This window comes from Chiloscyllium punctatum, chromosome 7 (genome assembly GCF_047496795.1).
Source record: "Chiloscyllium punctatum isolate Juve2018m chromosome 7, sChiPun1.3, whole genome shotgun sequence".
Taxonomy (NCBI): Eukaryota; Metazoa; Chordata; class Chondrichthyes; order Orectolobiformes; family Hemiscylliidae; genus Chiloscyllium; species Chiloscyllium punctatum.
Window position 1 is genome coordinate 103,104,935 of NC_092745.1, and position 11,166 is coordinate 103,116,100.

The 11,166-nt window shown below is 43.7% G+C and overlaps 1 protein-coding gene across 2 annotated transcripts; it reads left to right on the forward strand.

The window, feature by feature from the left end:
* Positions 1 to 7,048: 7,048 nt before the first annotated feature.
* pars2 (prolyl-tRNA synthetase 2, mitochondrial) lies at positions 7,049 to 11,166 on the forward strand. 2 transcript variants are annotated; one of them, XM_072574467.1, is made up of 2 exons: positions 7,049 to 7,093; positions 9,102 to 11,166. In XM_072574467.1, exon 2 carries the CDS (start codon positions 9,126 to 9,128, stop codon positions 10,536 to 10,538), a length of 1,413 nt encoding a protein of 470 aa, XP_072430568.1. In that variant the 5' UTR covers positions 7,049 to 7,093; positions 9,102 to 9,125; the 3' UTR covers positions 10,539 to 11,166. The 2 variants fall into 2 exon arrangements, with proteins under 2 accessions (XP_072430568.1, XP_072430567.1); XM_072574466.1 differs by lacking the exon at positions 7,049 to 7,093 and adding an exon at positions 7,743 to 8,913.

Below are 11,166 nucleotides of genomic sequence, written 5' to 3' on the forward strand. Positions count from 1 at the left end.
TCCCTGTACTGGCTGCTTCCTCCCACTCCCCCTCACTGTCACCCATCTCTCTATAACTTTCGGAGTAACTACTTCCCTAAAGCTCTGATCTATGACCACCTCTGCCTCCCGAATGATCCGTAGTTCATCCAACTCCAGCTCCAGTTCCCTAACACGGTCTTGGAGGAGCTGGAAATGGGTGCACTTCCCGCAAGTGTAATCAGGAGGGACGCTAATGGCTTCCCTCACCTCAAACATCTTGCAAGAGGAACATTGCACTGTCTTCGCTGCCATCCCTCTAAAAGGTAAACTTTAAAAACAAGATCTAAAGAAACAAACAAGCAAAATGCAGCACTTACCTGCTTATCACAACGGGTCGTATTATTAGGTTAGAGGAGGCTCTACCCCTGTCGTGCCTCGGGTTCCTCGCCTGCGTGCTTTTAAGAAAAAAAACCTTCCCAGGTAAGCTAGCGCGATAGCAGCTTCCGGGTCCGCTAGGCGCTTAAAAAAAACTTTAAATTTTAGCCGTTAAAAAAACAATAACTGGACTATACCGCGACTTAAAAAAAACACCATCAGACAGCCGTTACCTGCTCCGCCGACATCAACTCAGACTCTCCAGATGAAAGATTGCTGGATAGCTTGTGTGGATAAGATGGTGCCAACTGGAAATGGTTTGGACTCTGTTCTAGTTGGAATAGATTTGTGAACTACCTGCTTGACTTACCCATGGCAGAGGATGTCGTGCTGTGGATCAGTTCTGTCTATGGGCAGAGAACCAAAGAAGCTGGAAGATACTGTTGAAATGAAAGTTGCCACTGTTGATTTACAAAAGGGTAGGTAGGTCTTTGTCATGCGTTCAACATCTGCCAAATTAGTAACTGAAGTGCAGCAGTAGTTTCTCCATTTGGGAGTATATGGAAAATGGGGTGAGAGACATAATTGTACATAAGATATGAAAGTTATGCTTCTTCTATTATGACTTATAGCTTACTCTTGAAGTTGCATAGTCCACAAGAATGAGATTCCTTGGCAAGCCAACATTGATGTGTATTAAAGCAGTGGTGATTCCAGTCTGGTCTTTCCCATCCATGCAGTATATCAAACAGGAACATTTTTTGATTCGCTCCACAACTTCAAGACTGTGAAAAAAAACATTAAAATGATATCTCACTGACAAGGACTTGTGCTGATTTCATTCTGTTTTAAGACACTAGACAATAACAGCTGATCTCTTTTACCGATATTATGGTTGTCAGTTTCAGTCGAGACTGGATCATTGAACGAGGTAGGAGCTTCTGTAGATGAAGCAGGAATTGAAAATAATTAATGTGGAGAATAACTATTGGTGTGGTACAATTATATGTCCATATTTCATTGGAATTTAGGAGTTGGGAACTCAGGTTAAGTAGGGAACTTCTGATGTGCCTGCAATGAATGTCTCTTAATGTCTTATAGCACTTTTGAAGAATATCAGGCACTAGAAAAACTCAGTGCTTGGGAGCCTCCTGTGAAGCGCTTCTGTGATCTTTCCTCCGGCATTTGTAGTGGTTTGAATCTGCCACTTCCGGTTGTCAGTTCCAGCTATCCGCCGCGGTATATTGGGTCCAGGTCGATGTGCTTATTGCTTGAATCTGTGGATGAGTGCCATGCCTCTAGGAATTCCCTGGCTGTTCTCTGTTTGGCTTGTCCTATAATAGTAGTGTTGTCCCAGTCGAATTCCTGTTGCTTGTCATCTGCGTGTGTGGTTACTAAGGGTAGCTGGTCATGTCGTTTCGTGGCTAGTTGGTGTTCATGGATACGGATCGTTAGCTGTCTTCCTGTTTGTCCTATGTAGTGTTTTGTGCAGTCCTTGCATGGGATTTTGTACACTACATTGGTTTTGCTCATGCTGGGTATCGGGTCCTTCGTCCTGGTGAGTTGTTGTCTGAGAGTGGCTGTTGGTTTGTGTGCTGTTATGAGTCCTAGTGGTCGCAGTAGTCTGGCTGTCAGTTCGGAAATGCTCTTGATGTATGGTAGTGTGGCTAGTCCTTTGGGTTGCGGCATGTCCTCATTCTGTTGTCTTTCCCTTAGGCATCTGTTGATGAAATCCAAAAATGGATACCCGCGCAATTTCATCAACAGATGCCTAAGGGAAAGACAACGGAAGGATGTAACCTAGACAGGGGACGAAACATCTGCAACACAAATTCTCAGTGCAGCGATGAGCACGCAACAATGAGCACCCGAGCTCACAAACTTTGAACTGGAAAAACAAATAGAAATAGTTGCTTTGGGTCTTCTACTGCGTAGACTTGGCAAGAGATCCTGGATTCAAATCCCAGACAAACCCACATTACTTGACTTGTGCAAAAATGCCCAATTCTTTTTGTGAGCCCAGGTAGCTCAGTCACTAGAGTATCAGACTTTTTAATCTGAGGGTCTAGGGTTCAAGTCCCTGCTTAGGCAGTTGCTTTTAAATTGCACTGCCCTGGAAGAGAGAACGCGCAGTGCTAGCAAATCAAACTCAATGCCCCTCACATTTTCCGATAACAATAGTGGATTCTGGGTAACCCAAAATGGAGAACAGGAAAAATTTCTGGCTGTAACAGCTGCTCCTTTTTTGAGGTATTTTAGGTGCTGGAAGTGATTTCCTCGAATTCCAGGAGCAGCAATTACTGTTTCATATGCTGTTGCATTGTTTTGAACTTTGGGAAAAAAATGTCAAAACAACAGCAGTTCTAAAAGGAAGAAGAACAAAGGAAGGACATGGTGAGGTCATTGCAGGAGAGAGAGAGAGAGAACCTGCACAGTTACTGCCTTTGCTGTTTGAATTCATGTGTTGTTGGACATCGGAGTGAATCTGGGAAAATTAACAAACAGTGAAATTCACAACTGATCTTGGAGGAACTGTTGGGCAAAGTTCACAGAAGTTAATCGTTGTTTTAAGCGTGACCTACAGAGAATCTGCAATACTGAGTAGAGTGGGTTTTTTTCTTGATTATATGTTTTTGGAGATATGTCTCTTGATTAAACTTAAAATATAAGCCATAACTATTAATTTAACCTGGAGCAGTGTTTTGTAGAGGAATAAGATGACGATAATTTCTGGGTCTGTAGATTGTGAAAGAGCAAAAATGGCCTTTAGTACAGTGATATGCGCTTCTTGTCTGACGGAGCAGTTTAGAGAGTTTAAGGGTTACTGTGGATTATATCTACAATAAATGCTGAGAATCTTATCAGATAGAATGGATCAGTTGGAGAGACAGTTAGAAGCCATGAGGAATTTGCAACAGCAACAGTATGTGATGGATGGCAGTCATAGAAAGTGGGGGGGAAGTCTCAGATACAGTCACATAGATTGGGTTAACTCCAGGAAAGGTAAGAGAGGTAGGCAGCTAGTGCAGGAGTATTTTGTGGATATACCCATTTCAAACAGGTATGCTGTTTTGGAAAATGTAGGGGTGATGGATTCTCAGAGGAACATAGCACGAACAGCCAAGTTTCTGGTACTGAGACTGGCTCTAATGCAACAAGGGGTATGTTGGGTTCCAAGAGATCAATTGTATTAGGGGATTCTATAGTCCAAGGTACATACTGACGTTTCTGTGGCCAGCAGCGAAAAGCAGAATGGTGTGTTGCTTCCCTGGTGCCAGGATCAAGGATGTCTCAGAGAGGGTGCAGAATGTTCTCATGGGGGAGAGGGGCCAGCAAGAGGTCATTGTCCACATTGGAACCAATGACATAGAGTCTTAGAGTCAAAGAGATGTACAGCATGGAAACAGACCCTTTGGTCCAACCCAAGCTAAATGGGGATGAGGAAGGTAATTAGGATAGTGATAGGTGTGTGCAGGTTGGAGGTAATAGTGATAGGTCAGTGGGGAGAGTGCAATGGATAAGTGGGAAGGAAGATGGACAGGTAGGTTGGTCAAGAAGGTGGTGCTGAGTTGGGTGGTTGGATCTGGGATGAGGGGAGGGGAAGAGAAATTTGGAAACTGATGAAGTCAGTGTTGATGCCGTATAGGTGTGGGGTCTTGAGGTGGAAGATGAGGCATTCTTCCTCCATTTGGAGGGTGGCTTTGATTTGGCAGTGGAAGAGGCCTAGGATTTGCATATCCTTGGGGATGTGTGAGGGGAGTTGAAATGATTGGCCACAGGGCGTTGGAGTTGTTTGGTGCAAGTGGATCAGAGATGTTCCCTGAACTGCTCCCCGAATTGGGATCCTGTCTCCCCGATGTGGAGGAGACCACATTGAGAGCAACAGATTGTGATGTTGCTGTCCATTTAACAAGGTTATGTTGTCCTTGGTGTATTGCTAGGAAAGCACAGCAGGTCAGGTAGCATCCGAGGAGCAGGTGAATCTTCAGTAGATTCACCAGAGGTGATGAGGTTGTGGATGGTCTGGGAAACAATGGACTTTGGGGATCTCCCACCCAAAGCCTCCAACCACTTCGCCTGTGAACTCTGCACTGCCTGATTCTACTTCCTACCGAAGATTCACAAACCTGACTGCCCCGGCAACCCATTGTGTCAGCCTGTACCTGTCACACTGAACTCATCTCTTCCTACCTCAACACTGTCCTGTCCCCATAGTCCAGGAATACCCCACATATGTTTGTGACACCATCCATACCCTTCACCTCCTCCAAGATTTTCATTTCCCCAGCCCCCAACGCCTCATCTTCACCATGGATATTGATCTGCCATGACAAAGGGCTCCAAGCCCTCTGTTTTTTCCTCTCAAGCTGTCCCAACCAGTATCCTTCCACCAAAACCCTCATCCATTTGGCTGATTTGGTCCTCACCCTCAACAATTTCTCCTTCCAATCCTCCCACTTTCTCCAAACCAAAGGAGTAGCCATGGGCACCCACATGGGACCCAGCTATGCCTGCCTGTTTGTCAGATGTGTGAACACTCCATCTTCCCCAGTTACATCAGCATAACCCACCCCCACCCCGTTCCTCCACTACATCGATGACTGTATCTACACCGCCTCGTGCTCCCACTAGGAGGTTGAACAGTTCATCAATTTTACCAACACCTTCCACTCTGACCTCAAATTCACCTGGACCATCTCGGACACCTCCCTCCCCTCCCTGGATCTCGCCATGAACATCTCTGGCGACCGACTAACCACAGACATCTACTGCAAGCCCACCAACATTGTTATTGTTGCATTGGGAGGGGTGGGGTTCAAAGGTGGTGGTGTGTGAAGTGGAGGAGATGTGCTGGAGGGCATCGTCAACCACGTGGGAAACGAAGTTGCAATCATGGAAGGAAGAAGTCATCTGAGACTTTCTGAGATGGAATTGGTCATCCTGGGAAAAGATGTGGCAGAGGTGGAGGAATTGGGAATAAGGGATAGTGTTTTTACAGGAGGTAGGGTGGGAGGAGGTGTAGTCTACATAGCTGTGGGAGTTGGTGGGTTTGTAGTAGATGTCTGTGGCCTTGGGCTCCTCCACAACCATTAACACCCAACACCTGGAGGAAGAACACCTCATATTCCACCTTGGGACCCTGCAACCACACAGGATAAATGTGGATTTCAACAGCTTCCTCATTTCCCCTCCCCCACATTATCCCAATTCCAAGCCTCCAACTCAGCAATGGCCTCTGGACCTATCACTACCCCTTCTGACCTACCACTTTCTCCCTCACCTTCATTCACCTATTGCTTTCTCAGCTACCTTCCCCCCAACCCCACCCCCTCCATTTATCTCTCAGCCTCGGCCCACAAGCCTCATTCCTAATGAAAAGCTTATGCCCGAAACGTTGATTCTCCTGCTCCTCAGATGCTGCCTGACCTGCTGTGCTTTCCCAGCACCACATTCTCGACTCTGATCTCCAGCATTTGCAGACCTCGCTTTCTCTTATGTCGTCCTTGTTTTTTTTTCAAAAGGCAGAGGTTCCGATATGTCTTGAAATACCTACTTGAAAAGGCTTTTAACTTTTTAATAAAGAACACTTGTACAATGAAAGGGGAGTGGCCAGTTCTCTCGATTCAGGGTTTTTTTCTCTGGTTTTCATTTAGCAAGCCTTCTGCTTGAAGCTGCTGGTCCAAGAAAGCTGCTTGGGGAGAAGGTTCCTGGATTCAGCAGAGGTTTTCTGGCACATTCTGTCTCTGACATTTCTCCTGCGAGAACCTGTGTTTGATTTTACCTTTTTTTGCCAAGGGTGTGTTTAGTGGGATATTGCAGGTATTTGAAACAGCATCATTACTTGGCGACAGTTGAATTAGTTTTCAGATAGGTTAAGTTGTTCTATATTGTGTTATCTTTTGTTTGTGTTTCATTCAGTAGTCTGTAAGTAAATTCTGTTTTGTTTAAAACTGAGAGGTTGGGCCAGCTGCATCACTCCTGGAATATCCATTCTACACCTGATTAAAACAACTAGAAAAGTTAGGGTCTGTGTTACTCTCTTGAAATGTTTTGAGAGGGTCTAGTGTGGTCCATAACAAAATGCAGTAGATGAGGTGGGTGGATGTGCATTCAGAACATTACCAATTGAAATCCTCACTGCAAATCTTTAGCAGAATGATAAAGCATGGAAAGTAATATTTATGGTAGCACCATGACTGTTCATAATGCCCTTTGCCTGTAACCTTTCAGATTCTTGGCCATCTATTTAATGCCACCTCCTTAAAGTGTTTGGATGCTTTATTTTGATGGATATACAACTCTGGTTTATTTTAATGATACTTGTTCCACGCTCCTCCCCGTGTCAAGTCCAGTTTTGATGAAAGGTCGCAGACGTGAAACATTAATTCTCTCCCTCTCTCCACAGATGCTGAGTAGTTTCAGCATTTCTTTTTGTTTTAAGAACTGCACCAGTGAGGGAGAAAGGTACCTGCAGAAAAACTAAACAGCTGTTTTGATATGAATGATTCATCCCGGGACCTGTTTTTGGGAAGGAAGGTGATGCCTTTCCAATAAGATCGTCGGAAACTCTCCTTTGAAGCAAAGAGCTGTAAACGGTAAAAGTTGCTAAACTTTGGCAGCAGCGGGAGCGCAGCCGGAGCTGGTACCGAGATTCGCGATTTGGTGCGTTCTGGACTGAGTCCCGACCCGTACCAGCAACCGACACATGCGCATTAGGGAGAATGCAAGGTCAGGTGGACCGAGTGAGGAAGAGAAAGTAAGTGAAGAGAGAGCGAGGAAGGAGTGAGAGAATGAGACAGACAAGGGGTGAATGAGTGAAGGACAGGTGGGAAGGAGTGAGTGATTGGGAGCCAGAGGGTAAGGAAGGAAGGAAGGAGGGGGGAGAGAGAGAGAGAGAGAGAGAGAGAGAGAGAGAGAGAGAGAGGGGGGGGGGGGGAGAGGGAGAGAGAGGATGGGGTTGTGGGATGGAGTGACAGACAGAGAGAGGGACAGTGAGAGAATGAATGAATGAATGAGTGAGTGAGTGAGTGAGTGAGAGAGAGAGAGGCCAGAGGTTAAAGGGAAGGAGTAAATTAATGAATGAGGGGAAGGGAGTGCGAATGAATGAGTGAGGGGGTGACTGAATTAATGAATGATACTGAGACAGATGAATGAGTGAGAGAATGACAGTGAGTGATGAGTATGGAGAGAGAGTGAAGGAATGAATGAGTTGAGTGACTGCTGTATAAACTTCTAAAGAAAACACTTGTATTGCCTTACAAATAAGGACACAAGCTAGACACTACTCCAGATGTAGATTAGAGTGGTGCTGGAAAAGCACAGCAGGTCAGGCAGCATCCGAGTCCTGCTCCTCAGATGCTGTCTGACCTGCTGTGCTTTTCCAACACCACTGTAATCTAGACTCTTGTTTCCAGCATCTGCAGTCCTTGTTTTTATCTACTTCTCCAAATATAGTCTCATTTAGACTCTGTGCAGCAGTAAAAAATACCTACTTCTATATTCCATTCCTATTAGAATAAGCACCAACACTTCATTTGTTTCCAGAATTACTTTATGAAACTTTTTGTGATTCCTTCAATACCACTGAATTCTGTAATTTGTCTCCATTTAACTAGAATGCTACTTTTCCATTCTTCCTATCAATTTGGAAGTTTGCATTTCTCCATATTGTACTCTCTCTAAAGTTTCGCCCACTCTCTTAACCCTTGTAGCTCCTTTAACAAATAACTATCCTAGCTATTTTGTCAGCAAATTTAACTACCGTCGTCCCATCATCCAAGACATTAATATAGATTATAAGTAGTTGCGAGCCAAGCAATGATTCCTGTGGCACTCCACTAACCCTGGTCTGCCAGTCTGAAAAAGATTAATTTGTCCTATTTTGTTTCCTGTCAGACAACCATTCCTTTATCCTTGCTAACATCATAACCATTTGCTTTGTGTCACCACGTTTGATGTGACACTTTCACAAAAGTCTCTTGGAAATCTAAGCACACAATGTTTACAGGGTTATCTATATCTGTTGTGCTTGTTACTACTTCAAAAAACTCTAACAGAGTAGTTAAACATGATTTATTTTTCACAGAACCATGTTACCTCTGCCAGATTCCGTTATGATTTTCAAGCCCCCTCCTACAACCATAATCTTGGATTCCAGCAAGTAAACTACTTGCAACATTGGCTTTATCCTATACGTTCCTGCACTTTGTTTCTGTTCTTTCTTAAGTAAAGCTATTCTATTTGCTATTTCCCAATCTGCTGGTATTGTTTCAGAACCAAAGAAGTTTGGAAGATAATCACTTTTGCTGCTAGCTTTGCAGCCACTTTTAAAAACCAGGATTGTAGGTGTTAAAAATGGTAATCCAACATGCAATCCAGCTTAATATGTGACAATCAATCCTGGTGGATGTAACTATGCATAGTTAACTGTATGTGAGTCCATGCTAAGTTATAATAGCCAAAATATGCTGGAGGTACAGTGAAGTAGGCCAGTTGTTGATCTTTTCCTGCTTTGATTACACCCTGAAGAATGCTTGATTGTTATTAGATGCTTAATTGTGATCTTGGAAAGCACAGGTGAATATGTTTCGCATCCCTCATCTTAATAAACATTGCAAGTGAAATAATATGACAATGATGTACCTAGTTCACTTGCTGTTATGCATTCAGCCCACAGTGTTTTCCTTTCTTTAATATTGTATGGGTTTTGAAAATGTTCTTTTTTGAGAAAGATATGAACTTATACTCTTTGTTTTCCTTTCTAGAACTAATTATTTCTTGGATGCGTAATGGAGGTGGCAATCTATTCAAATTCAAGACAATTGTTCAACAGACTGTTCTGTAACATCTTACATTTACACAGGTCCTATTATCACCATGGTAGGTCCAAGCGTATATTACTGTCTCGTCTCTTCCAGCCAATGAATCTCCGCGAGGATAGAACTATTGGGGTTGGCCGGTCCAGTGACATTACCTGCAAGAGCCAGAGACTGATGCTTCAGGCAGGTCTTATTCAGCCAGCCAATACAGGCTGCTTTCACTATCTGCCGTATACAGTTCGAGCCATGGAGAAACTTGTCCGTGTGATTGATAAAGAAATGCAATCCATTGGGGGTCAGAAGGTGAATATGCCCAGCCTCACCTCAGCAAGTCTGTGGAAGACCAGTGAACGTTGGGACCTTCTGGGGAAGGAACTATTCAGACTGAAGGATAGGCATGATATGGAATACTGTTTAAGTCCAACACACGAGGAGGCAGTGACCGAGCTAATTGCCATGCAGGGTAATCTCTCATATAGACAGCTACCTTTGATGCTTTACCAAGTGACAAGAAAGTTCCGAGATGAGCCAAAGCCACGCTTTGGTTTGCTCCGTGGACGAGAGTTCTATATGAAGGATATGTACACGTTTGATGTCTCAGAAGGAGCTGCCATGGAGACCTATAATCTTGTTTCCCAAGCTTACAGTTGTATCTTTGGCCAGCTGGGATTGCAGTTTGTAAAGGTGCAGGCGGACACCGGCAGCATTGGTGGGAAAATGTCTCATGAGTTCCAGCTGCCAGCTGATATTGGAGAGGATCGCCTTTTAATGTGTTCTGACTGCCATTTTGCAGCCAATGTCGAAGCAATGACGGACACGGAAACAAACTGCCCACAGTGTCACGGAAAGCTGAAAGAAAGCAAAGGCATTGAGGTGGGACACACTTTTTACCTTGGGACAAAGTATTCATATATTTTAGGTGCCTCATATTCCAACACTGAGAATAAGCCTGTTGTAACCGAAATGGGTTGTTTTGGCCTTGGAGTCACACGAATACTAGCCGCTGCCATAGAGGTTTTGTCAACGGAAGATGAGATTCGCTGGCCAAGCCTCCTGGCCCCTTACCAAGTTTGCATCATTCCACCTAAGAAAGGCAGTAAAGAAGAACTGAGCCTAGGTCTGTCTGAGACGTTGTATGATACTTTAATAGATGCTGTCCCCCAGCTTCATGGAGAGGTGCTCTTGGATGACCGAAGCCACCTGACTATAGGCAAGAGATTGAAAGATGCCAGTCGTCTGGGTTACCCATATGTTGTAATTGCAGGGAAGCGAGTTTTGGAAAATCCACCAGTTTTTGAAGTCCGCTGTCAAAACAATGGAAAGACAGTATTTCTCACACAAGAAGGTGTTTTGGACTTACTGAGAAATGTGAAGATTGTTTAGTACATGCCATTATTTTGGATAGGGCCATCTACACTGGTGAAAGTGCTTTACTATGGTTTGCAGACCCTTGAAATCAAGTCTTTTTGAAAGTATTCGGCAAAGGAAATAGTTCACAATGATATATCTGATGTAATTATGTTGTTTCCCTTATGGTGGGGGACTGTTAAGATTGTTAAGCTATATCACAGGAAGTAACAATCAACTCACTTTTATATGAATCACTATTAGTGAGAGAGACGTGTACTGTTTTGGAGAATGCAGTGTAGCAATTGAAACTTAAGCAGACAATAGGATCAGTAACAAAGCAAAGCTAAATAAAAACTAAACATTTATACCAAGAATACCTTGTGCACAGTACTGTAATTGGTAACTTTTGTAAGTCTTATATGAGAATTATTGTGTATCAAATGTGCAGGTTTGTTGGGTTACTTCTGCTTTGTTGCTGAAATGAACACATTTCTACAATCAGGCTTTTATTCTAGATTGTTCCTGTTCTGGTGGAGGATCATTAATTTCAATCCTGTACTGATGTGTTCATTAATTTTATGTTATACTGATTGGAAGAGTATACAGATCATGTAATGTCTGAATTCAGAGAAGATTGAGTAAAATGAGGATTTTGTTTTAA

What these genes read in the sequence shown, in the direction of transcription:
- pars2 (XM_072574467.1), top strand. Translation starts at nt 9,126, where the DNA reads ATGGAGGTGGCAATCTATTCAAATTCAAGACAATTGTTCAACAGACTG.